The 27,169-nt window shown below is 42.3% G+C and overlaps 3 protein-coding genes across 8 annotated transcripts in view; all 3 read left to right on the forward strand.

The window, feature by feature from the left end:
* arhgef10 (Rho guanine nucleotide exchange factor (GEF) 10) overlaps positions 1 to 7,728 on the forward strand; it is a 52,640-nt gene extending 44,912 nt beyond the window's left edge. For all 4 annotated transcript variants that reach the window (XM_071499149.1, XM_071499146.1, XM_071499147.1 and 1 more), the window contains 3 exons: positions 5,656 to 5,778; positions 6,156 to 6,681; positions 6,771 to 7,728. In XM_071499149.1, the coding sequence (XP_071355250.1) occupies positions 5,656 to 5,778; positions 6,156 to 6,661 (629 nt within the window). In that variant the 3' untranslated portion in view covers positions 6,662 to 6,681; positions 6,771 to 7,728. The remainder of the gene's footprint in view (positions 1 to 5,655; positions 5,779 to 6,155; positions 6,682 to 6,770) is intronic.
* Positions 7,729 to 9,468: 1,740 nt separating this feature from the next.
* Positions 9,469 to 14,164, forward strand: LOC139633442 (kelch repeat and BTB domain-containing protein 11). 3 transcript variants are annotated; one of them, XM_071499150.1, is made up of 2 exons: positions 9,469 to 9,841; positions 10,456 to 14,164. In XM_071499150.1, the coding sequence occupies exon 2, from the start codon at positions 10,553 to 10,555 to the stop codon at positions 12,458 to 12,460; it is 1,908 nt and encodes a 635-aa protein (XP_071355251.1). In that variant the 5' UTR covers positions 9,469 to 9,841; positions 10,456 to 10,552; the 3' UTR covers positions 12,461 to 14,164. The 3 variants fall into 3 exon arrangements, with proteins under 3 accessions (XP_071355251.1, XP_071355252.1, XP_071355253.1); XM_071499151.1 differs by having other exon boundaries at positions 10,506 to 14,164; XM_071499152.1 differs by lacking the exon at positions 9,469 to 9,841 and adding an exon at positions 10,083 to 10,161.
* A 5,016-nt stretch (positions 14,165 to 19,180) lies between these two features.
* Positions 19,181 to 27,169, forward strand: part of LOC139632594 (AT-rich interactive domain-containing protein 1B-like) — a 196,470-nt gene continuing 188,481 nt past the window's right edge. Inside the window, exons 1-3 of the mRNA XM_071497584.1 lie at positions 19,181 to 19,349; positions 20,214 to 20,400; positions 22,521 to 22,616. The gene's annotated coding sequence lies outside the window, so the exon portion shown is untranslated. The remainder of the gene's footprint in view (positions 19,350 to 20,213; positions 20,401 to 22,520; positions 22,617 to 27,169) is intronic.

Raw genomic sequence — 27,169 nt, forward strand, 5'->3', positions numbered from 1 at the left:
CGTCTCTTTTCCTCTTTAAGATTTAATCTGTATGTGTCTCGTCGTCTTCATGTAATGATTAGCCTGTAGTTGTTCTGTGTTATCTCATCTATAGCATCGTTAGCACTACTGTTATTAGCATAGCATGTCTGTACATTCAGTCTTCAGTGGGATTTCTCTATTATTGCCATAAGGTAGTAATAACATTCAGAAAAACATCAGGAGTATTTAGCTGCTTAATGTCATCAGGGGATTTGTGGAAGTTCTGTAAAATCTGCTAAAGCATGGTAGCTCTTTTCATCAGGCTCTTCTCCCACTTGAATCAGAATCAGAATCAGAATCAGAATCAGTTTTATTGCCAAGTATGTTTTCACATACAAGGAATTTTTTCTGGTGATTGGTGCAATTGATCAGCAACAGTGGGGCTCTCTAGCCTTGTTGATGAGGCTAATAGCAGATGGGAAGAAGCTATTTTTGTGGCGAGAGGTTTTGGTCCTGAAGGACCGCAGCCTCCTGCCAGAGGGGAGTGTCTCAAAGAGTTTGTGTCCAGGGTGGGAGGAGTCAGCTACAATCTTCCCTGCACGCCTCAGAGTCCTTGAGGCGTACAGGTCCTGGAGGGACGGAAGATTGCAGCCAATCACCTTCTCAGCAGAGTGGATGATACGCTGCAGTCTGTTATTGTCCCTCTCCGTGGCAGCAGCGTACCAGATGGTGATGGAGGAGGTGAGGATGGACTCGATGATGGAGGTGTAGAAGTTCACCATCATAGTCCTTGGCAGGTTGAACTTCTTCAATTGCATCAGGAAATACATCCTCTGCTGAGCTTTTTTGATGAGGGAGCTGATGTTTAGCTCCCATTTGAGATCCTGTGTGATGGTGGTTCCCAAGAAGCGAAAATGCTCCACGGTAGCCACGGGGGAGTCACACAGGGTGATGGGGGTGGGTGGGGCTGGGCTCTTCCTGAAGTCCACTATCATTTCCACTGTCTTCAGAGCGTTTAGCTCTAGGTTGTTCTGCCTGCACCAGGTCACCAGACGCTCAGTCTCCCACCTGTAGGCAGACTCATCGCCATCAGAGATGAGTCCAATGAGAGTGGTGTCGTCTGCAAACTTCAGGAGCTTGACAGACTGATGGCTGGAGGTGCAGGTGTTGGTGTACAGGGAGAAGAGCAGAGGAGAAAGAACGCAGCCTTGCGGGGATCCAGTGCTGATGGTCTGGGAGTCAGACACGTGCTTTCCTAGCTTCACGTGCTGCCTCCTGTCAGACAGGAAGTCGGTGATCCACCTGCAGGTGGAGTCAGGCACGCTCAGCTGGGAGAGCTTGTCCTGCAGCAGAGCCGGGATGATGGTGTTGAAGGCAGAGCTGAAGTCCACAAACAGGATCCTGGCATAGGTCCCTGAGGAGTCCAGGTGCTGGAGGATGAAGTGGAGAGCCATGTTGACGGCGTCGTCTACAGACCTGTTGGCTCTGTAGGCGAACTGCAGGGGGTCCAGGAGTGGGTCAGTGATGGATTTGAGGTGGGACAGGACAAGACGCTCAAATGATTTCATGACCACAGAGGTCAGGGCAATGGGTCTATAGTCTTTTTTTTAGAAGCAACATTTATTAATCAGCAGAATGTCAGATTTTGTGTAATTAGGTTTTCGGAGATGGTTTAAATGTCCCTTTGCTGCTGGAGCAGCCACGAAGACAAAACCCACTGCTGTGAAGCGTTAAAAACAAACTATAACAAAGAACCATTCACTCACAGCTTTGTGTATCCATGGCTACAAGTAATTCACTGTGCCACAATGATTAACAGCATTTCTGCACCATCATGCTTCAGACTGCAGAGAAAACAGATTTATGAACAGCACTGGCAGCTCTGAATTTACAATTTACAAGTTTCCTCAAGGAAATTTCTAATTGAAAGCAAAAATGTAAGAGAAAACTCCAATTGTTTGGGGTATCTCGAGTGTCTTGATATTGTGGGAGAATCTCTGATGCCCAGTGTTTAGAGTAAAGTGGAAGGCTTTTTTGTCAGACAGATGTGAATGATAAAAACAGACTGCTTTGGGACCTTGCTGCCCATATTGGCTAATAGGATCCATACAACCGCAGCGGAAGCTGGTTCTGGGGCAGAACACCACACATGAAAGCTTTCATCCTCTGGGCCTCGCCATTAACAGCTCACTTCCTCTCAAAACTGTACTGGGCCCCTGGACTGTCAGTCAGTATGGAAATCAAAATTTTTTATCCAGTTTGACGCACCCAACAAGGTTGTTTAGTTGTGATTTGCATATTTTAATGACAGTTGGATTAAATCCACCTGTTTGCCACTCTGCTTGTTATCTGTTTTGATCTGTACTTTGGCAGAGTGGTCCACAGTGGCACGTATCACTGCCGGCCGCTGCTGTGGAACAGAATGAGACCAAAAAATGTGCTGTTTCTGCACAAACTCTTACAGACTAATGTAATTGTAACTACCAGCCAAAGTGTTTGGACATGAGGGACTGCCTGCAGTAGATAAGTTAGAGGCAAAGAGTGAGGGGTCTTTCATCTGCAGTTCTTTGCTCCATTAATGCTTATTAACTGAGATGCAAGCTAGAAAAAATATCAGGAAATGGGAAAAAATAACAGGAAGTCCACATTATTATGAAGGAATATTACATTACAGATCCTAATGCATTTATAGCTTATCTACAGAACACAATCAGGCTCAGGATTGACCCAGTGAACAATATCACCACAAGAAAAGAGAACATGGGGCGTTGTCTTCAGTGTGAATGCCTCTATGAATGGTGCAGTGTTAAATGCAGGTGGTGCTCTAGGTGGAGTTATCCTTCTCATGTTCAAGCATGTTGGAGCAATTCTACTAACTCCCTTCTTTGGAGACAGGAGTTGCTTATCCAAGCACTAAACACACAGTGGGTTAATATGCTGTAATAGCCATCATTATCACTGTAACTCATAGCTAGTGCTTATTAAAGAATGCTAAGCAGTTCATGTTTTACAGTAATTTAGTGGTATCAGTGGATGATAGCTCCTGGAGTTAAAACAGACTGCTGTCTCTCTATTTTCCCAAATCTTATTCTGAATGTGCATCTTCTGATTGGACTATGGATTTGTTTTATTCTATATTCATCCCACGGGACCAGGCTAGTCCCACTGAATCTCTTTTCCAAAGTAAAGTAGGACAGAAAATCTACATCAGGCCAAGAACAGAAGCTGTAAAATAGTCATAAATACTCACAGTAAAGGAAAAAGGGAGGCAAATCATTGTGTAAAGTGTGAATAAATTTAAATTTTAATAAAAGATGGAATATCTTAAAAAGTTCTTAATAAGCACTTCAAAAGGCAGTGGGGCTCCATCAAAGCAGACTGTATTGTGATGATGTCTCAGAGAATGGTGGCTGACTGCCTGGCTGCTGTATCTGCCTTTGTCTGCTGCTCCGTGACCTAAATAGGCAGCCATGCATGGTCTAATGGGAGACAAACATCAGGGGGGTCAGTAAATAACACCTCCAGCTTTTCTTTCTTTGTAGGCCACCGTTGTTACACACCTCCCGACATGGATAACACACTTATTCCTGAATGAACATCCACTCCCTCAGAGATCCAAGCACTGACTCAACAGGGTAGGACTGGATAACACAACTGCACTGTGAAGTAGCTCCAGTCAAAACTTGTTGGAAATTTAACGTGTTCTTGGAAAAAGCTAATGGCAGTATTTAGTCTTTTTTTTAAAGCATTGTCCAGACTGGAAAATCTCAACAACTAGTGGACAGATTTCTATAGTATACAGACATCCATGGTCGGCAGAGGATGCATCATACTGAGTTTGGTGATCCTCTGATCCTCCTGTCAGGTTCACATTTGGGTTTTCAGTCATGTCTTGACAACTATTTTATGGATTTCTGTGAAATTTGCTATAGACATTAATTTCCCCTTCAGAATTTACTGTATTCACTTTGATCCTCTGATCTTACAATCAACAAATGTTCAGATGCTAACATGATGAACTAAAAGGGTGAGCATAGTAAATGCTATACCTGCTAATCAGCATGTTAACGTTGTCAGTGTGAGCTTGTTGACATGCTAGCGTTGGTATTTAGCTCAAGGCTACTGTACCTAAGCTTAGCCTCACAAAGCTGCTAGCGAGGCTGTAGACTCTTAGAAATACAGACTGATGACCTAGAACAAATCCATTGTCTTTACAATAGGGGTAATATAGAATGAGGGTGTAACATCCATCTATACAGACTGAAACCATGATGATTCAATTGTGCTGATCTGACTTATTTCTGGACTGATTGAAAGGCTGATATAGTGTATTATTGTAATGTTTGGGATTTGCTCCTCCCTCCTGCTGGTGGTTGTCAGGACTAAGTGCAGATCAAAGTGGTGCTCTGGTATAGGATCAGGGCCAGAGCTGGGCCATGTTGATGCTCACTCTGGGTTTATTTTAGTTCACCCTCTGGGTGGGGAACTCCAAATATTATGAAAGGAGGAAGTTGAGCAAGGTCCCCGACCAGCAGTCTGTGTGTTTCTGCTCACTGTGGGCCCTCATTAGAAGCACATGTGGGCAAGACGCAGAGCCTTGTCTTCCACTGTACCTGCCTGCCTATCTGGCAGGATTCCTGGAAGTGTGGCAGTATGGTGTGTGTGTGTGTGCCCCATGCAAGGGGTCAGCTCTAGTGAGGGGGTCAGGCAGAGAGACTGGCAGTAATTTTTTCTAAAGCCCAAGAGGATTACTTTGAGGGAGGAAATTCAAGTCAAGCTGTTACAGCAGTAATGACTCATGACAGTCTCGCCTTCCACATAGCAGGACTGAAAGGACTGTTTTTGCAGAACCTGAGATTCTTATTACAATCATAAAAATGATGATAAAACTGTCTGACTAGATACCACCTCTTACATAGCTTGTTCCTGACAAAGCTCCTGTGAGGGGACGATTTGACACAAGTGCCAAATTCCACATAATAAGTCACCTAGCACAGGCTGTCAGCAAGCCCGACTTTATTGCCATCCTTGCTGAAAGGTGCTGTTAACTTAACAATAGCGTCTTTTTTAGTCTAAAGTGGCCTCACTGTGATTTCTCTGACCAGGAAGGAATATAAAAGGTCAGATCAGATCGTCCTTTTGTAGCTGCCACAAACTTTCTCAATAGAGGCAGAGCTCCTTGTTTAATTACAGCATTACAGCATTCTGTTACGTAACACTTTTGTGTTTGTTTGTTTGACTCAAAGCAGACCATAATGGTGCGTTTTTCTGTGTTCAGACACTTGAAAAGAGCAGCTTTTATTCAGGCTCCTCTTTACGTTGCCCTGGAGACAAATAACTGTTAAACATCATCGCTGCAGAAATGCCCCTACTCACTAAAACAGATACAACCTCCCTCCCATGCACCACACTTATTCAAACCCGTTGAAGTGGCCCATTAATCATGCACATTTCTGATTTTCCAGGAGATACAAGTGTGTATGTGCACGGTACATCAGTGTGAGGTCCAGCAATTCACACCACAACACCACAATCCACACTGTAAATCACCCAGGGTTGGAGGATATCTCTGCCAACAATCATTCACTAACTGTTTCTCTCTGTATTTTAACAAAATGTCAATGCATTTGCTTTAGAAAGAGGTTTGATCTGGGTAAGATTAAACCCGGGTTGTGCTTCTGTTTTTATCCCCAGGGAACCAGAGAGTGTCAGTGAGCAGTCTGCTGGTCTGTCACGGTCTGCTTCTGGTAGGGACCAACCTGGGGGTGACTGTGGCTCTCTCTGTCCCCAGACTGCAGGGGATCCCCAAGGTCACAGGTAACACTCAAACATCACTGTATCACGTTTTCAAATGTACTTCCATATAGGACTCCAAACTAATGATCATTTTATTATATGGATTAATTAATTTAGACTGACATTAGATTTAGACTTTTAGATAAAAAAGTTTTTTTTGAAAAGCCTATTATTAATTTCCCACAGAATGACAGAATGTTTAGTGAACAAATCACCATTAATGATCATTGTTTCAGCTCTGCGTATATGCAGTTCTTCCACGTAATGACCTTGGAAGGATATATCCTCAAGGAGGAGACCTGTCCTTTGCTGTTTTGCTGACTGTTTTACTTTTTGACATTATTTAGAAGTTCAGCTAGGTTTTCTGTGATTACTTATGTGGCTGCACTTGTCGTCAGGTCGGGGTATGGTGTCCTTACACGCCCACAGTGGACCAGTGAAATTCCTCACTGTGGCTGCTGCAGTGTGCAACCGGCCCTCTGGCCTTCCCTCTTCCACCCCTCCCACTTCAGTCCAGCCAGCAGAGACAGAGGATGTGGAGAGCACCCAGCCGCCCTCAGATTCAGCCCTGACTCCTCCTCAGGGACGAGGAGTGTGGTTGGGAGAGGCAGGTTGCACCACCATGGCTCTCCAGGACTCTGTGTCCTCCTCATCCTGCGGCTCCTTAGCTCCATCCCAGGGCTCCTTGGAGCATGGGCCCGAGGACGGGGCCCTTTATGACATGCTCCATGACCCGGCCCACCACCAGAGGGGCCGCCGCTCAAGCAAGGTGGACGTCAGTTCTCTGCTGGTGGTGTCCGGAGGTTTGGGTCACCGCAGGGTGAACAAAAAGACCAAACAGTCTCGCCATGAAGACACCACCTCCACGATCATGATCTGGCAGATTCCCTTACTTAACATGTGACACCAAAAGCACCCTGATAGGTTAGTAAAGGAGCATGTTATCAGTTACAAGTAGAAAATTTTATTGCATATTTGTTGGATCTCACCTTTATATTCTGCCTTTTTTTCAGGTTTGAACCGAAGTGCTGCACACAACTCACACAAGGAGACCTGGTGTTACACTTCACACAATATTTGAGATGAGTCAAAACAACTAAATGTGTTATTTAAGCCAGAACTGCATCAGGCACTCTGCATTATTTCCACAATGTTTCTAATGATGTCTCCTACCATAAAAGAAGAAAGGATCAATAAAACCACTCAATCATGATGTTTGATGGTGCAATCATCAGCCTACAGACCAGTCAAAGGATATACTGTACTTGTTGAGGGGATGCATTAATTTGGAAACACTGAAAGGTCTTTAATTTCACCATCTGATGAAGTTGATGGGTGTTCAGTAACATGGTTAATACATTTCATTACTCTCCAGTGTTTGTGCCATACCAGTGGACTGTATAGGACTGCAGTATTTAAAACAGTGTTGAAAAGAAATGACATTGTCCTGCTTGAAAGGCGTGTAAGGTAACGATGGGGCCTGGAAACTGTTACATAAATGTTTCATGTAAGATTAGGATTAGGTTTTTGCCAGACTTTAGATCATCTGTCAAGGCCAGAGTTGTAAATATGAAGTATGACAACTCAGGATTACATGTGTAGGAGTTTTGGGGTCAGAGAAAGTGTTAATATGGAATCAGATCCTTTTACTATTGGACCAGCTTGTGCAGTGTTCCAACGGTTCTGTTAACAGAGTCAAGGGATAAAAAGGTGAAATATTAATGACTGCATTAGTTTGAGAAGGCTTGAGGAGAATCCCTGGCTGGCCAGGTTTCTATTCAAAAAGGGAAGAAAGAGTTGTTATCACCACAAGAGTTTTTTTTTTTTTTTGTTCCCCCCAGTGCATCTTTGTTTCTCACATAACGGTATTTAAAAGGAAAAAAGACAAAAAGCTTTATTCATTTGTCACAACTTGTCTGTACGTCTGTTATGTATATTAACAAATCCATAAACATTGTTTTATTGAGCAAACTTGTGTATTTGATGTGTATTTATCCAGAATATGTCGACCACGTGGCAGCTTTTCTGCAGTTTTGGAAAGTTTAAAGCCAAACAAAATAACGCGAAGCTGATTTTTATCATATTCAAAGCAAGGAGCAGTATTCAGAGATAAAAGAGGGAGGAAATGGTGTCAGTGTGCCTATTTTTCTTGACTCTAAAATAACCTTGTACTTCTGCTCCACTCCGACTGTGTGCAGCCATCAGTACATGCAGGGACTAGCAATGTGCCTGAGGGGCCGCAGGAACTGAGCCTGATACAGCTCTTCCTGGATTTCACTGCTCATTTCTCCCACTGCTGAACAGAGAGGGTCAAGACATTTTCTCTCATATAACGCCCACGTCCACTGTTGCACAACCATATTTCACTATATTGTCAGTTCTAACAAAAATAGACAAGATGACTGCAGATTGGAGTTTTTCCTTTCCTGCAATCCATGGCACCATAGGAAGATCCTAAATATTATCTGATCTGATTTATTTGGTTCTATCTAATATACTGATGTAAACCTAAGATAATGTTTAACTCCTGTAACTAAATACTGCCTTGTATTTATTAACTAGGAGTACAACATGGCAACGCCTCAGTCTAACTAAGTAACCCAGTTATCAGTTTGTCTGGCTGGGTGTTGCCATTGCTCGCATATCAACGCAGTTCTGTGACTGGAAGTCTTTTGTTTTCCCTCTGACCCTGAAGTTTCCATGGAGATACTCATTTTGTGTGCTCAGCAAGTCTTTGTTCTTAGAATATCTGGCATCAAAACCTCCCCGCTGAATGCAGTCTAATCTCACAGGGCTGATAGTTGTGTGATGCCCTCGCGGTGGCTCCCCTCTATTTTTGTATTTGAAGGCCAGCTGTTAAGACGAGCAGTCTCCACGGCTGAGAGGTTACAGACCCTGGATAAAAATGTCCACTACCTCAGCTGCTGCCCTGTGAGGATGTGCCTTTTCACATGTTGAGTGTATGTGTCTCACATGCTGCTTGTGTCACTGGGCTGACATACGTGAGCAGACTTTTCCACTCACAAGGTTACTTTTCCATGCAAAGCACATCATTGCTTTTACTGCACAGAAAACCCTTACGCTTCACTCTGATTGGTTCAGACTGTCTCTCTCATTGAACTCCGATCAGATAGTTTTGAAGTATTATGAAAAAGGAAAGTGTGACTCATATTTGTAGAGCACTGTTAAGTTTTGGATTAAACCTGCCTCAAGTATGTACAGTCTATGTCAGGGAGTGGACATGTCAGTTCTACAGACATTGTGATAAACTCTTCTGCACAAACAAGTGGTGCACAAACCTTTTTTTTTTTTTGAAATAGTGTTACCACAATATAAAATCCTAATGGGAGGCGAATGAGTGTTGAATTTTTTCATGTATACCAGTATTAATGTAAAGGGTCACACTTATTCCGGCTGGGTTTGCCATATACTTGTGCAAAAGGAGGAGGAGGGAGGGGTTTCCCCCCATATATTCCGTTCCCTGACCACCCCGCTCTCCACCCACCCATCGTGGTACCCAGGACAAGGACAAGGATGATGCGTGGAGGAATGTCGCATCTCCAACAGATGGAGTAGGGTTAATACCGACTGAAGGGGGCGTGGTTTAGATCAATAATAACCGCCTCACTGTAGTCATCTGTTTGAAAAAAAAAAAAAAAAAAAGAACAAAATCACCCTCCGGAGAGCAGGGAGCTCGTGTCTCTGCCTCTCTGTCTCCTGGAGAGAGGGACGCTGGGTGTGCGCTGCGGCTCCGCTCAGCTTCCACTGATCCGGCTCATCTGCAGGAGGTGGCGCGACCTGAAATGACTGCGTGACCGCCGCTCCGCCGCTCCTCCACCGCGGGCTCCGGGGAGATCTCACAGCGGGAGCGGATGAAAGCAACAGCCCGGAGACTCGGCCGGATAAAAGGTGGACGGATGGGATGAACTAGCTGGACGCTGTCGGTGAAGTGGACTCATCCAGGGGGAGCGCAGCCTGGCCGCCCCGTCAGGATTGCGACTGCCTTACGTAACTGAGCCGTGTGGAGGGGACCGGCGGGGAGGCTGCCGGCGCCGAGCTGCTCGGTCACAGCGCGGAAACGCAGGTAGGTCGCGTCAGACTGCTCGGGGCCAGAAATCCTTACGTGCGGGTTATAATGTGGCTGCAATCACAGCAACATGCCTCCTGTTTCTTTTTGACTCGACTGAATTAACTGATTTCTCATCGTGTGATCGACGCGTTCGTGCTTGAGTTTTTGATGTAATTACAAACGCCCTTTGCCCGCGATATTAGAGATTAATTCCCCCATCAGCGCAACACACTGCGCGCATGCGCTCTGAATATCTCCACATTGTCACAAATAACGGGCAGGCAGGGTGAAGGGTTGCAGCAGGTCGTGCAGTTTCCAGCCTGGAGAAGCCGCAGGTCGGCATTGCTTACATTGCTTTCATGGGTAGGCTGTAGATGTTGCGCTTAAAACGTTGCGCCGCTTCAGTGTACTGACTGAATTACTGGGGCGTTTAATACAGGAATGTATTACACATCATAGTTGGCAGTGGCAGCACAAAGTAATATTTTCCTTTAAATTTCACGGTTTCCAGTCTGTTTTTATTAGAGAAATGGCGCCCCTTAGAGAATGAAGAAGTCTTTGCAGCCTCAGGAGTCACTGTTCCCACACCTCTTTAGTTAAATTGCCTCCTTGTTTTTTTCCCCCTGTAGGTGAAGAGAGAGGAGTACAGTCACAGTAACAAGTTTTTCTATCCACTCAGCATGATTGGTGAAGACGCGGTCTCCCATCACCAGTGAGTGCATCAACATGAACGAGGGCCGCAGGCAGGGCGGCGGGGCCATCACTGTGGAGGCTGATGTCATTCTCCACGCTGTGAACCACGACCTCATCACGCCTACTGACAAAGATGGGAGTTTATGTCCGGGTTATGTCCAGGGATTCCTGCCGGAGGACAAGGATTTCAGCTCTCCCCCAGTGTTTGAGAAGGAATACCTGCTGGATGGAAGCCTGATGGATAATAATCATATTGATCATCAGAAAGGTAACGGCGCGTACGTCTCAAGAGCTGATCACTTTCACCTCTCCAATGATAAGGGAGCGATAGATCTCCCTCCTCATACTGACTCCACTGTGTCCAATCACATTGCTGGCATGCAACAAAATTGTGCAAGCAGTGAAATCCACAACGGCGCCAGAGCTAAAGTGTCTTATGGTGCAGATTCCTCTGTATGCTTGTCCAGCCAAGCCAAACAGGAAACTGATCGGCCAGTCCTAAAATCGAACCTCAGCCAGGAAGCTGAAAATACTCAGGCTAAAAAAGAGCCTGATTTAGTCATCGAAGTCGGCGGGCAGACGATCAGCGCTCACAAGTCAGTCCTGGCAGAGAAGAGTGACTATTTCAAAGCACGGCTGTCAAGAGACATCCTGAAAGTGAAGGGAGTGAGCTACAAGACTTTGTCTACATTGATAGACTATGTTTACACTTCCCAGATGAATGTCAGCAAGGACAATGTTGTGGATGTCATCACGGGGGCTAAAATCCTTCAGATCCCCTGTGCCGTCCAGGCGGCCATGGACTCCATGTCCGAACAAATCAATGCAGAGAACTGCTATGAGATTCTGACCATCTCCAAAAAGCAACGACTGAGTGAACTGAAGGAGACGGCCTACGGCTTCATGAGTGACAACTTCCTCCAGATCCTCAAAGACCCCGCTGTCTATGGCCGTCTGACTGGATCTGAGCGGGATCTGATCCTGAAGAAGAGAATGGAGGGGAGGAAGACTCTGATGGTTGCGGAGATAAATGATGTGTTTGATCGAGTTGGGAGCCGGCCACCGAGTCGCTGCGGCAGCCGACCGCAGAGCCCCTTGTCAATGGGGTCTTTAGAAGAGAACCATATGATTTACTGCTTTAACGAAACAGCAAATGACTGGAGACCTTTGACTGCGATGCCTGAGGACATAAACACTAAAGGGTGCGGGATCTGCACCATGTATAATTACCTGTTTGTGGCAGGGGGAATAAAGGGCTACGGGGACAAGGGCAAAGTTTCAGACAAAGTCTTCTGTTACAACCCCATAACCAACCGCTGGGCTGAGGTCAGGCCTCTGAACCAGGCTCGTGCCCAGCTAAAGCTTGTGTCTATGGATGGCTACTTGTACGCCATTGGAGGGGAATGTTTGTTTACAGTGGAAAAATATGACCCTCGCATGGACCGTTGGACCACGACAGCCCCCTTGCCCAAGGGAGCCTTCGCGGTGGCCCACGAAGCCACCACCTGCAGTGGAGAACTTTATGTATCAGGAGGCTCTCTCTTCTACCGCCTTCTGAAGTACGACCCCAAGAGGGATGAGTGGCAGGAGTGTCCCTACAACAACAGCAGGAAGAAGTCCACCGATATGGTGGCTTTCAAAAGCTTCATCTACCGCTTTGACGTCAACCGTGAGCAGGGCATTAACGTGTTCAAGTACAACACCATAGTGAAAATGTGGCATGATTGCGCTTCACAGAGGCTTGGAAGTCATTTACCCTTCAGGTGTGCTGTAATCGGGAACTGCATCTACTGTGTGAACAAAGCCCAGACTCTCCAGTTTGTAGTGGAGGAGGAGAACGCCTACTTTGTTGAAGAGACGCTGAGGGCACCTCTGGAGGCCAAAGGCGTTCTTTTTCCTTTTGTTCTCACTTTGCCTGAAAAGCCTGAAAAAGTTACATAGTGTGTGGGTGTGTGTGTGTGTGTTTGAGTGTGTGTGATCCACGATAATGCAATATATGTGTCATAGCAAAACTGGAATAAGCAGAAGACCTTATATACACTCTTCAATGTCAGCTTTCTATCTCAGTGTCTCATTGCCTGCTTGCAATGGAATGTGTGTATCTGCATGGCAATTTAATGTGTCTACAGGGTTAAGCCTTAAAGAGAAAACGTTTTTGTGTTGAATGAATGCAACCATGTTTGTGACTGACTGTAGATAATGACATGACGAAAGTGACCGTAGATGATTTTGTGAATTTCCTGTGTTCAGTTTCATTTGGTGCAATTTTGTAGTTAGAATAGATATTATTTAGGACATATTAACTAGTTTACTGGTGACTTTGGTAACAAAAACAAGTGTTTTGTTGAAATTTGTAGGAAAAAAAATGTATGGAAGCAGTTATAGTGCGCTTTATGAACGATGCAGCACAGGTTCTATGCAAATGAAACAGGATATACAGGTGGGTCTGCTGTAGTGCTGTGCTATTTAGTGGTTACTATGAGTGGAATTTGACTCGTACAATATTTCTCAAACCCTGACGTGCATCACTTTTGACTAGTGATTAATCCTGTGAAATATTGTCACATTATGATCAGTAAAAAAAAAAAAAAACTTCGGTGTCCGTCTTGTAAACCACACAAATATTCCTCCTGGCTAAGCATTTGTGGAGCACCTTGTACCTATCGTAATTCAGGGGACTTTTTCAGTCAAAGCAACTCTGCATTTCAACAGTACAATACGCAAACTACATTTATTTTTAGATTCAGAACATGCTATTTTGCTTATAGTGCCTACTCACGGGTGTAACAGTTTAACATTTAGCACATTTGCCAAAGATACATAATTCTGTCAGGCTATAAAAAACCTATCAAACTTAGATACAATGTAGTTTCACATCTTTTTTTGGATTGAGTTCTTAATAAAAAGCGTTCTTTAGACGTCACCACAGTTGAGTCAAAAAGGAAAGCAGTAGTTTTTGTTGGAAGAAGGGCACCCTGTTTGCTGCTAACAGGCGCTTTCTAGAAGGTTTAGGAAACCCAGCTGTTCATATTACACAGAGATGCTTCTTTCATCTCACCTTCGCTGTGTGGGTTTCAGAGAAACAGCCTCACCTGTTACCAGGTTACTCCCCTGTTGAGGGCCCATCCCTTTTAAGTCAAAGATCATAAAGACCACTGTGCTTCATTCCAGCATGGCCAGATCATGGCTCTCACTGCTTCCTGGTTTTATGACACTAATTAACCATGTTCCTCTTGCATCGGTGCACAATGATGCCAGTTTTGCTCTAAATGTCCTTATTTTAGACATTTTATAGTACTTGTTTGCAGCTGCAATAACACAGTGGGAGTTTTGTATGGAAGCTTATGCTGATATTCTTGGAACAAATTGCTTTTGATAATATTTGTAGAAGTGTCTCCATGCAGTCAATGTGACTCAGACAGAATGGATGTGGTTTTGATATTTTGGCTGGCTGGCTGGCTGGCATCTGTATTTTTGTGAATCTTTTGTAAGGATTTGGTAGTTTGCTGCTGTGATGGACAGTAAAGTAATGCAACGCTAAGGCTTCCTGTTCATGGCATATGGAGTGGGCTAACAAATAAGCTGTTGGATAATGTATATTGGTCAGAATTAAGTGCTTCAAATAAAATATTTTGTGTCTGAAAATGATCTTGTTTTGTGTGTATGTCTACACCAAGATGGTGAAGTGTTGCTTTGTTTTTTGCAGGTCTGTCGCACATGGAACTGACCTGCCATCTAGTGGGCGCAGGCTGTAACAGCACAGAGTAATGCCGCTGCACAAACATTAGCTCTAGGCCAACAAAGCATGTAAGAACTAAGTTGACTGAGTTTTCCTTGCTAATAAATGTACAGTATTACTTCAAGGGAAATTCCATGTCAGTAGGCTGTGTGCATTCAGGCCTTTGTGAACATCATTATGGCAAATCCAGCTTTTGATCAGTGTGTTATTTCATTTGTCACATACTTCTTGCTGCTCCCTGTGAAATACTTTTGAAAGACAGACCATGCAAAATACCCTCAGGGAAAGTCTGTCAACATTCATCACAAAGGTGGTCGCTTGTTTAAATCTGTTTTTTTCCAACCCAACTATGAGTGTATTCGCTCAACAAGGACCACATATCACATAACATTTAAGAGGTTAGTTTACTGTATCTTCTTGCAAATAAGTGAAGAATGATTATTGTAATAATCAAAGTATTAGTTTAAGGGAAGACCCATGTTAGTAGGCTCTGTAAGTTTAGGCTGCTGGCTCTAACACCATAGAGGGAAATCCAGCTCTTGATCATGATGTTTTTTTTAGCTAGCCCAGTTATGAGCGATGCAGGAGCTCTTAATTACAAGCCAATCACATCCATCATTAGTGGATCAAGAGTCAAGTGCTTAATATGTGAGAAAATGAAATGTTGATTGAAGCCCATTTCCACCGCCACCATTTTTTATTCATCTACAGAAAGTCAAAGAAGGTAAAAAACACCTTTAAATTCAAGTCGTCAGGGTAACAAGTTGTGTGGATTGTTTATAAGTCACAGGTTACATTGAAACACTGATAAATAACACAATAGAACATCACAACAGGCATGGCTACAGTGTAATTAGCTGTATTAATAGCTGCATTTACTTTATATTATGTCTGTTTTCACAAAGACAAATACAAGCAGATATGTTGACAGCAGTTACTGTTGTTATCCCGACACTGTGAATGGTTTTGTTGTTAGAACTAGACGTATGGGGACTGTGTTTTAAAGTGAGACCATGTAGCAGCAGCCACTGTGACCTCAGGTGGCAATGTTTATCATGCTTATAAAATTAAAAAAGCTACACAGAACATTTAATTTACATTAAGGCCCAACGACTTTAAGCATACATAGAGACTATTGTTTGAAATAAGTCAAGTTAACCCTTTTTTTTTCTGTCATTCACCAGCCTACGTTCCAACTTCAAGGCCAATATCGCCGATACATTGTATATATGCATATATATACATATATGATCCACATTTGAACCCAGGCCCAGTCAGAAATGTAAGTTGCAGAGGCATGTCGTGTTTTCTAAAGGATCAAAGTGGAGTTTGAGTTTCATTATTTCTCGAAGAAGACAACAGAGTTTGTGAGACAGCAAGTCATACAAACCTTCACAGGGTTCTGGCAGTGGTAGGAAAAGGAAGACAGTGACAGTTCGGTGCTCATCAAAGACAGAAAAGCATGGGAGATGAATTTCATCTCCTGCCAATGGCTTCAAGACAACTACATGAAACACTTGTAAACTGCACCCGTGCACTCCATACCATGTGATTTTTTGCATGTTCTTGTACACACATAAACCCACATGAGAAGCTTTCTGCTTTGCTGCAGTGAATAAATCCTCTCTCCTGCTCTATGCTTTGCTTTCAGTTAGTTACTATTATTTGCTGTTTGTATATACTGTCCAAGCTTATACTGTGCAGGTGCAGGAGTAAAGGGACTAGAAAACTGAACAGGGAGGATAAATTCAAGGGTTTTACAAACATTACATACAGTGTAGTGGCTACAAACTGGTGGTATATATCAGTATAGACAGACTGGTCTACTGCTACAGAGCCAAATCCATGTTAAAATTGTGCTGTAATTTCAAAAACCTACAGTATAATCAATAAAAGCCCATAATAAAAGCCCTTCTTTTTTAAAACAAAACATAATTTCACACACATCCTCATTTTGTGATGACACTGATAAGGAAATAAAAAATATATGTATTTGGCAATTTACGACCCCTTATCTTGCCTGACACTTACATTAAATCACAGATTTACATCCACATCTCACCTGCTGTGATATTCCGCTTGGGTTGGAGAAAGCCTTCCAAATCCCTCTCAGGAGTGATGCAAACACAGTAGATGTACATGATCTCAGTGAACATGTAAGAAACATGCACACTTTCATGGCACACTCTGGGTGGTACACTGTAAAAACTACAACTCGCATTCTTTGGCGTAAACAACAATTATAGGTTGCGAGGCCTTGAAGGCCTTAATCAGTAATAACTGTAAAAGTTGAAACTGTGCCAAAATGAATGAAGCTAGTCTCTTATTTCAGTGAAAGTGAGTGAGTCCTCACTTATTTTACTGTGTCACATACTTCCCAGCATGCCTTGCATTAAGGCTAAACTTCCCCAGAAATCCTTCTTTCTCTATGAAAAAGGTTACATGATGGAAGTCATGACATATCTAGGTAGGCTATAAATGGATAAAACTGACATTTTTGCCCATTGTATGACACTCACTAACTCATAATAATCCATAAATTAAAATATGTTTTTAGAACCTTTTGCAAATGTGTTTTGTGTTCATCACGTTCTTCCTAGCAGATCCTCTAAAGCTCTGTCAGACTGGATGGGAAGTGTCCGTGTCTAACGCCATCTGCAGGTCTCTCCACAGATGTTCTCTGGGGTTTAACTCTGGGCTTTGGCTGGGCCACTCAAAGACAGCTTGTCCCAACGCTTCAGGTCATTGTGGTGCTGAGAGGTGATCCATTCACATCCACTCTGCAGCAGGAATCCTTTCTGTCTCTCTGCATTTGGTTGAATTCATTCCTTCCCTCACTTCTGAAGTCTCCCTGTGCCTGTTGCTGAGAAGCACCCCCATTGTATTATGCTGCCCCCAACCATGCCTCATTGTAGGGATGGCATTAGTCAGGGGAGGAGCGGTGCCTGATGTTCACCCGATATGTCTGGAGTTCTTCCCAAACGATTTAGTATTTGTCTCATCAGACCAGACAATCTTTTTCATCATGCTCTCAGAATCCTTTAAATGTTGTCTGGTAAACTGGCTGTCATATGTCTTTTGGTCAAAGTGGCTTCTGTTTAGCCTCTCTACCATAAAGACCTGATAGATGGCGTGCTGCTGAGATGATCGTCCCTCTGGTAGGTTGACCCAGGTTTGTTTCTGAAGCTCTGTTAGAGCAACTGTTGGGCTCTGGTCACCTCCCAGACCATGGCCCTTCTTGGCCAGTTATTGAGTTTGTGTTCCTATAACACTCAAAGGTTTAAAAATGGTTTTATACCTCTTATTCCCGTTATGTCCTGACATGCAGAATGAATTGTGAGACCTAATATACACAGGTATATGCCTTTATAAATTGTATCAAATCACTTATATTTCCCTCAAGGGGACTCCAGTCAAGTTCTAGACATGTCATTGAGGATTAAAGCAAAGAGGACGCACTTCACCGCAATTTGGAGTGTCAAAGCAAAAGGTATGAATACTTTTGTACATAAAAGAGTTACATTTTTCAGTTTTTGATAGAAGCACTTTGTATGGCCTATTCAGTGTAGAATGGTGGCCAAAATGGCAATCTTATCCATTTATATTGAAATCTACAGCACAATAAAGTGCAAACATGCAAGGGGTCTGAACACTTTCTGAAGCCACTCTAAGCTGGCTTGTTGCCTTGAAATGTCGAAGCTTCTTTTTTTTTCAGCGTACCCTTGCATATTTTCCACAAAGTGAATGGCCCAACACAGCAGAGACATTTTTTTCTTCATTTGAATTTTTTTTTTTTTTATCATAAAAACTTTCCTCATGTGTATCCTTGCCAACTTCCCTGCAAACACTTGTTTTTGGAAGGCATTGATCACATTTTTGAGCATGCTGCTGCTGACGCTGCTGTTGTTGATTGGGGTTTACCTGCACATTCAGAGTTAGACACTGTGCCAAATAACTACATTCATTTACTGTAGTTAGTAATGCAATGCAACACCATCCTCTACAGCCTAAACATACCATAGACTGAATATTTGCCTCACATCTGTTTATTCCAGGGGTTGTTATATTAAATCGGTTTACACTGCACAGTTATTGCCTCTGTTGTGATCACTTCCTGGATTTCTCATTTTATTCACTCTTGTAACACTGGAGGGCAGTACGAGCGTGATGTAGAGGGTGGATGTGCCACAGTTGCCCCCTCCTGCATGAATGCCTGTACGGGAGCCTGCACACTTGGAGTATAGAGCGGAATCTACACTGCCATGCACCAAAAAGACAGGGCCCATCGCTGGCCCACATGCTGGCTGAGCTGTGACCCAACTGGGTTGTGTGTCTCACTGGTTAAATGACAGAGTCCCTGTTGTTTCATAGAAAATATGGGCCACAACACTCAAAATGACTGCATGTGCTTTTTAGTTCTTTTGAGCTAGTTTACCAAACAATAGACACTACAGTTACAGTTTAGGTTTTCTGGTCACAGCTATTATATAAAGAAGTAACTGATTCAATTATGAATTTACCTCAGAATATTTGTGTTTGTGGTGCAGAATTCACTGTTATTGTAATATTTTTTAAATACTCTTCTTTTATTTTGTTTGCTGAACCATTTTTGAGCGACTTAATTATTCATACATAGATACAGAAATGTATTCAAGGTCTTTTTTATTATGATTGTCAGTCGTGGAGTCTGTACATTTAAATCGTGTTTTTTTTTTTTTTTTTCGCCTCAGAAGTAAATGAGATTTAAATTAAAATGAAACGATGCTATATAATTAATGATTTCAACACAGTGGAGTACTCTTGATATTCCCATATAACTTCAGTGCAGGTCTAGACTAAGAGGAAGTTACATGTTCAGTTCACTAATGGTCCCTATGAGTTGTCCCGATAATTGTCTCAACATAAAACATCAAGCTCCAGTTCCCCCGGCCCGTTGCCATGGAGCTCAGATGATTGACAGCCCCTGACGTTTCAGCCCTTGCATCTGAAGAGTTTACCTTACTACTCACTGTTCACCAACCTACCAAATAAGCTTTCCGTTTCTTAGTTAATGTTCCTAGACAGCATAAGAAACCACACCCTCAATGCAAGGTAGGCTGTTTTTGTGACTGTTGATTGGAACAAGCTTTACGGCTGCCTGGTTGTTCGGAAAGCTCAGCGGCTAACGAAGTTAGCGTTAGTTTGGTTAATGCTAATTAGTAAGGACGCCAACCTTCATACCTGACACCTGAGCAAGGTCCACTGAGCGGACAAATACTAAAACAATAGACTGTATATAAAAAAGGTGAAAACCTCCAAAGAAGCCAGTTTTGGTTTGGGGCTGCAGCTAACTCGGGTTATTATTTAGTAGTTTAAAATTAACAGCCTTTATGCTAATTGCACAGCCGTTGCTTAGCCACTTGACAAAGCCCGATTAAAGTTAGCTTGGTGTTCAAAAAGCATATATGCTAAAATTGTGCGAAACTGTTACTTGCTTAAATGTACTTGGAAGATGATACTTAGGCCAAACTGTAGCTAGTCACCACACTAATTCAGTTACAACTTAACAAACTGGTACTTATTTTCTATCATGTCGCAGCTAAGCTAAATAAGTAAAGATGTGCATTTATTTCGCTGCTTCTTTCAGTCAAAAACTATATTTAGCGATTTCCTCTGCCAAGGGAAAGAGCTGAATGCATCGTTTAGCTAAACCAAACATCTGAACCAGCATAAAGAGTGAAAGGTAATGTTGGATGTGGTGTGGGCTAATTTGCTATTCACTTCATGTGATGTGGGTTGGACTGTTTGTCACCCCAGAATAATTATGGGTTATAACCTTACCTGCTGCATAACCGTTTGACTGTTGTCCTAATCTCAGTCTTTGTCTAAATTTAGTCTTTCTCATTGTAACTTTCCATTTAAGTGTTTCATATCTCTTTTCACACTCCTGTTTGTCTTGCTTTCCAATGCCCATAGGAGATGTGAAGAAGTTGCAACTATGATGATCTGGTGTCCCAGTCTATTGGAGGTGTTGACGTTTGCAATGGGACAGTGTGGTGAACCAGTACGGCCGGCGAGGGCTTGTATTTCATCAGCAGTGGCCCAGTTTTTGTACGGACAGAAACATCCACCAAGATCTTGTCTGATGGGGTCTTCTTTGGAGGTAAGCAGCTAGCCCCATGCTGCAGTTGTCTTTAGTTTTCTTATGGAATACTAATTATGTTTGCTTAATTGGTTTTAGTCATTAAAATGGGGAGCTAGTTAAATCTTTTCCCCCTGTTTTCACCTACAGCTAAATTTAGCTAACAAGGTCTGTCTGAATCTGAACCACTTTGTTCAAAAAATGAGGCATTAGTGGTTTAGACTTCAGAGTACAGTGTCAATTGATCTTACATCTTGAAAGAACGAAGATAAAATTTGAAATGACTTACAACTACTTATGTGATAAGCTGCTGGAATGTTTTTGTGCTTCACTGCTGAACAGCTTTGAGCTGCCTCTTTTCGCGTAATGGCAAAGAGATATAAAAAATGTGACATTTTGTTTTAATTTCCAGTTGATTATCTGTGATTATGTACTAAAACAGCAAACTTGCACCGCTTTAGAGAGACAGAGCTAAAATGTAAAAGGCTGGAAATTAGAATCACCAGAGAAAAGTATGGCCTGAGGAGAAGCATCGTGTAATGTGCTTTTCTGTATCCACCCGCACTCTCTCATTTTGCCATTTGAATATACACAGAATTATTTACACCTTCAAGGCAACTCGACTGAACTGCACATCAGTCAATTAGTAAATCAGAAATTTTCTGTGATTCCAGTTTAGCGTGGAGTCCTTGGCTCCCTCTGGTCCCCCCCTTTTAGTCTCCCATCCTGACAGTGACAAATTACTCCTCTGCTTGGCGAGATTGAAAATTAAAAGCATTTAAAGTTGCTCATGCATTTATGCTAATGAGAAATTCAGATATGATTTGCATGCCAAAGAGGCTAGTCTGAGAACTCATCATTGCCCCCACCACCTCCAGTCCTGCATTTCTTTAGGCTCTGTTTTTTTTCTTTGTATGTGAGCAAAGAAGAAAATGTAGTGTGTAAACACTCTCCAAATGTGACATTTTTTATGTCTGCATGTCATTACATACAAGAAATTGTGCTATTGCCTCTAAGACGATCTTTGTACAGTGTTTATGGTGCAACCTACCATTGGCACCCCCCTTGTAGCCACTCAGGCAAATTGGGTCATTGTGTCTGGCATTGTCACATCACACCACAGGAGGAAACACCATGAACATAATGACATTGTGCAGTTACTGCTCATGCTGTCTCCTGTCGGCATTTGGAGAGGGACTATTACATTCAGGACCTACTCACTGGTATGACATTGGAAAGGCAAAGTTTAAATTATGAGCATTATTGTCTGGGCGTAAGCTTCTAAAGTGTAATATTAAAATGTTTGTTTAGATGAAAAAGGCTTTGTTTCATGATAAACATGTGCAGAACACTTTGGAGCTGGAGGATTAAAACTCTGTGCTGATTTGTTTTCCCAGTAAGCTCCATCCACGTCTTCCTCTCAAAATATCAAAGCGCACACTGCTTTGAATTTGTTTGTTCCACAGTTACTAAATGATTGTAACCTTGGAAACAAGATGCATTAATGAAGGTGGAAAATGAAATGGGACTTTAATTTGTTTCAGTGTTCATAGCTGAGGTGAAATGGATTAGCTTTGATTGAGGTGTGAGATGAAGAAGGAAAGCGCTGACATGACACTTGTATTTGTCATCATGTCATTTCAAGGAGGATGCTGCAGCAATTATGGATATGGGTACACAGCAATTAAAAGCGGTAGTATTCATTAATAATTTTTGTATTAATTTTTTCAGTGGCCACAGAAATGATTGCCACTGCACACAGGCTTTCCAATTATGCTGCTTAATTAGAAATGTCAATATTAAGAAATAATTAAACTTGGGAATATATTAAGGTTGTCAAAAATACTGAAAAAGTTATGACCATCACTCAAATTATATTTTCTCTAATGTGTTTTGCAAAGATTTGTAAATTAATGACGAGATCAATTTGTGTTTGATCAATGTGTGTGGCAAAGTGAAGTGGATAGTTAGTAAGTTACATGATTATCTGTGTGTGTGTTTTTTTTAAATTTTTTTATTCTTTCCATAGTTGCTGCTCTCAGAAGCAGCATCCATGTAGAGAACTCAGTCTTGTTGAGATAAGGCATGAGAAGCTAATTCCCTGCCTTTGACTCCTGTGCTTTAACACCTAACCCTTTTAGTGCGGTGCCTAACCGATAACCTGTGTGAACTGTACTTGCCGAAAGTCACCAAAGAGTTCAAGAGATGGTGCCATCAACGGATCCGCTAATCCACAGGTACTCAACTCTGTTGTCTTTTTTAATTTAACATCAGCCTTTTGACTACAGTTCACCACCAGTACAAGTATTACCTGCAGTTGTTAGCATGAGAATGAAGATAATGCCTGTAAATCAACACGATATTCATATAGTGATAGATATATTTGCAGGGTACATATTTCAAATTAAAACATATATGTATGTTTAAATTGAGATATAGCATGCATTGAGATATAGCATTTAAATGGCAGGATAAGACCAGAACTATTAGTAGGCACCTACAGTTAGTTAAATCATAAGCAAGTAATTAACTGTTTTTCTTCTGTGACAGTTTCAGTTGTATATTAATATATATTCAGTACGCGTATCTATGTTAATTGAATATGTTGAATAATCCACAAATAATTGCGTTATTCAATTAGATTGCTTCTTATGTGTTTTAATACATGTGCATGTGCCGTCCTTTCAAATGAAATGAATTGAAAATGCTTCATTGAACTGAAGTTATCTTTCTTTCTCTTAAAGTAATAAAATGAATATATGTGTATAATGGCCTTAGAGCATAGATTTAACTCATTAGTTCATTAGTATTTAGTTCATACTGTTATCTCAGATGCTCCAAGCAATATCTGTGAACATGGGCAGCATTCTCTTACAAAAGCTAAAAACCTAGCTCTATTTTGAAATGTTATCAGAAGATGAAAGTCAGACATGCTCCAACCAGATGCTACTGTCTGATTATCAACTTATAATTACTTATTTCCAAAGAAGCTTTTTTTTTTTAAATTTTTTTTTATGGGAGATCTAAGACATGTTGTACTGACATTGTGTCCCATTCAGTTCCTGTGGAGTCATTCTGTTTGTCTCTCGATATATTAAAAGCATGAAGAGAGCTTTGACTTACTTGTTTTTATCCTGAGAGACAAACCAATTTTGAACCGCCTTTGATCACAGGAATACATTTTCATTACAATATAGATCTCACAGGTAACTGCATATTGATACTAGTAGATTTAAAGGAGACTAATAATCGAGTAGAGCCATCACCTGTTGACTGCAGCAGAAGCTGATTGAAAGAAAGACTTGAAAGCATTTGTACCTCAAAGCGATGGCAGCCTCTAATGATAGGATCGGGTTTGGCTCAGCACGTTGGCCATGTTTCCCTCAAAGCCTTGTGTGACAGCTCTTTAATTGGACTGCACCGTTCCCTCAGTGCTGTAAAATGTTACTAGCAAGCATTGCTTGGCTGTTGTGGTATAATTATTCTACAATATACTGTAATAAAATCAAGCAAGACAAAGTTGATCTCCAGGAATTCTGTACGTCTATTTATGATTACAGGCAATTTCATGTTCATTTGGACCTGGATATCCCTCTCTGAGACTCACAAAATCATTTCTTCCTTTAATCAAGTGCTAACTGAGCGCTCATGCATGTAAGAGGAGGAACTGAGACACCTTGGTGTTACAGTCAAAGCAATGTTTTTTTTTTAACTTCCATTAGAGGATAATTACAAAAACCATGTCCAATTACCTTGTGTGTTGTTTGCAGTTCTTCAAGTCAACAGAAAAAAGATTTTGTTGTAGTGTGAGAATATAATTTCATCAGCATGTAGGCAGGGTTCCACAAGAGGTTGTAACCTTGACCTTGACACTTTTGACATATCTCTTTCTGTGTCTTCTTTGTTGTTCTTGTTTCCCCTTACTGAATGGAAAGAGTAAAAAGACCCTTGTGAACTAAAGCCTATATCAGTCAGATGAGAGAGGAGAGAGTGTATGCGTGTGTGTGTCTCTCCTCTAGCCCGCGGCTGCAGATTAGCCATGAGAGCCAGAGGATCGCCCCCGCTCTCTGACAAATGAGAAAAGCCACAGTGGCCCTGGCCAAAGTGACAGGCCAAATGGAAGCAATTCCTCCCGAGGCAGGGGAGAGCAGCTGTGACCAGGGCCTACTATGCCACTCTGGACAGGACCCTGTGTGTGTGTGTGTGTGTGTGTGTGTGTGTGTGTGTGTGTGTGTGTGTGTGTGTGTGTGTGTGTGTGTGTGTGTGTGTGTGTGTGTGTGTGTGTGTGTGCATGCATGTGTGTGTTGAGTGTGTGTCTGTGTATTAGCTATAGAGACTTAACCCAAGAGACAATTGGCTTCTCTCTCCTGGCGGTCCCCATGAAGTGATGTGTGTCGCTGACCTATGGGAAACCCCAGCAGTCACAGGTGACCGTACACCTTTACCTGTGGGGGATTTTACCATGTGTGTTTGTTTTACCCTGCTCCATTCTGCTCCGTGTTCTACGGGATGTGTTTGTGGCTGGTGTCTAGAATGTCAGACTTTTTCTATATGAATTTGAGCCAAGGTAATGGGCCCTAGACAAAGACTCTGCACATGCTTGTGGGATCATTCCTGTTAAAGAGCAGTGCCAGGGTACATCACCCAGCCTCACTTCAGAGCCCAGCGGATGTGTGAGTAATTAACACTGAGCCCTGATGGATTAAATACTACCCTGCTGAGATCGACTCTGTCTGCTGCCATTGGCATAGTGACCTGCTAGCAACAAGACACTTTCAGGGGCAAGGGTGGCAAGAGTGATGTGAGCAACAGGGATGGAAAGAAATGTGGAGAGAGTTTATCAGTCCCAAACCATTTAAATAAACAAGACTAGTGCACGTAAAGTGTTCGAGTGAATAGGTCTAAAAAACATGAGGATTAGAAGATGGATATCTCTGGGTTGGAGGCTATTCCCACCAGTGTGTAGTATTTTGCCTCCAGTTCAGTCAGGCTGTCTGTCAAGAGATATATCCAAATCCGTGTCTCCATGCTGTCTTTCCTCCTCGTCTCTAAATCTGTCTGTTCTCCCCTCACTCTCTCTCCTATCACCCACGGCCAAGTGGATCCAGCTCCACTTCGACACAGCCATCATAATTACTCCGCGCCGGAAGAATCAATTACAGCTAAGCACCATTGTTTCCAGAATGGAGCTAAACATTAAAGTTTAAAAATTCAGAATTATTAAAAAGTCATGCTCTCAGGGACACATACAGAATATTTACTGTTAACAAATAACTTAATAACTTCACTCCGAATTATTAATTCATGGCTCACATTGGCCCGGCAAGACTTGTCTCATGGTTAATTTCTCTGCCTTTATACATAGTTAAATATGCATCACTTCTTGACTGTTCTCGCCTATACCAGCACTTGGCAAATCTGTCAGAGTTTTTGTGACTTTATTAGAAAATCTTAGGTTCAGTTTTGTCTGTTGACATATTGATATGAATATTCCACCTGTAAGTAATGTTTTGTTTATAGCTTGGGAAATGCAGTAGATGCACTTTCTTCTGCACATAATGGTGATGTGGTCTAGCTGGCGTAGATTGATACAGCACATCACTTTTACTTTGAGGAATGGCTAGCATTCACACTCACGTTTGAGCTAATGAGGTGGTTCTGATTAGGGCACCTAACAATACAGCAATCATGGATCATGTTTTGATGTTTTTTCTGTATCAGTGCCCTGCTGGGTGCTAACTGTTTGAAGGTGAAATTATCAACTGACTAATCAGTCATGCCACTTGTACTTGAAGCAGAACGTGATTGTTATAAAACAAAGGTGGAAAATCTTCTATTGAACATTAGACTCAGCACATGAAGGTGCACGTAATGTAACTGGAAAGAGATTTTTGAATAGTACAGCTATTTTTATTCAGTCTATTTGCTTGCTTGCTCAAAAAATCAATATGGCCATTCCAGACTGTTCTGGATTTCTTGGTTTTGATGCAGATTTGCAGAGTCTATGGGATATATCCACTCCTTAAGCCAATTACCACTGATGGCACTTCTCATTCATTTCCACAGGGCATGCAAACGGAATATTACCAATGGGATTTATTTCCTTGTTGGCGTTTTATGCACAATTCAAGTTGTTGGGCTTCTGTGAGATTAATGTTATTGCTGACGTGTTCTAATAGCCACTGCAGCAAGCAGCAAACATTTTCCATTATAGGTCACACATACAGTAAAGTCCATGAAATGCAAATACCACTTTATATACCCTTGTCTATTATAGGATGAATGGCATGAATGTAATTAAATGGGCTGCAGGGTGATTGAGAATAAGGAAAGTGAAGGTGCTTGCTCTTTTAGCTGCTTCCAGCTGAGTGAATCAAAAACAATGTGGCAGAACCTGAAATAGTTCGCAGCTTTAGAAAAAAGTCCCCAGGGGCTGTAAATTGGCTCTCAGAAGAGGGGGAAAAAGAAACAATTGCCCTTTACCTCTGAGGTTGCATGTCATCTCTCTGAAACTCACTACTGGGCAGATTAAGGTCAAGTAGACCATTCCCCCTCCCTTCTTCTTTCCCTTCTCTTCTGAAGGGAGCAGAGAGAGGGCGAATAAAATGATGACAGGGAGGGATTGAGAGAGAGCGCGAGGGTAGAAACTCAGATTTTGAAGGTCTTTGAAAGAGGTTTTACACCCATCCCTGGTGGTTTTCCTCTCTCACTCCAAGAACTGTGTTGATAATGGCTGCTTGTCAAGGCGGATGAGCCCACCTGCTCTTTGTAACTCAGTCCTGCTGGTTCA

Source organism: Trachinotus anak, unplaced genomic scaffold (genome assembly GCF_046630095.1).
Source record: "Trachinotus anak isolate AG129_WGS33_773 ecotype Australia unplaced genomic scaffold, CSIRO_AGI_Tana_v1 ptg000015l, whole genome shotgun sequence".
Classification (NCBI taxonomy): Eukaryota; Metazoa; Chordata; class Actinopteri; order Carangiformes; family Carangidae; genus Trachinotus; species Trachinotus anak.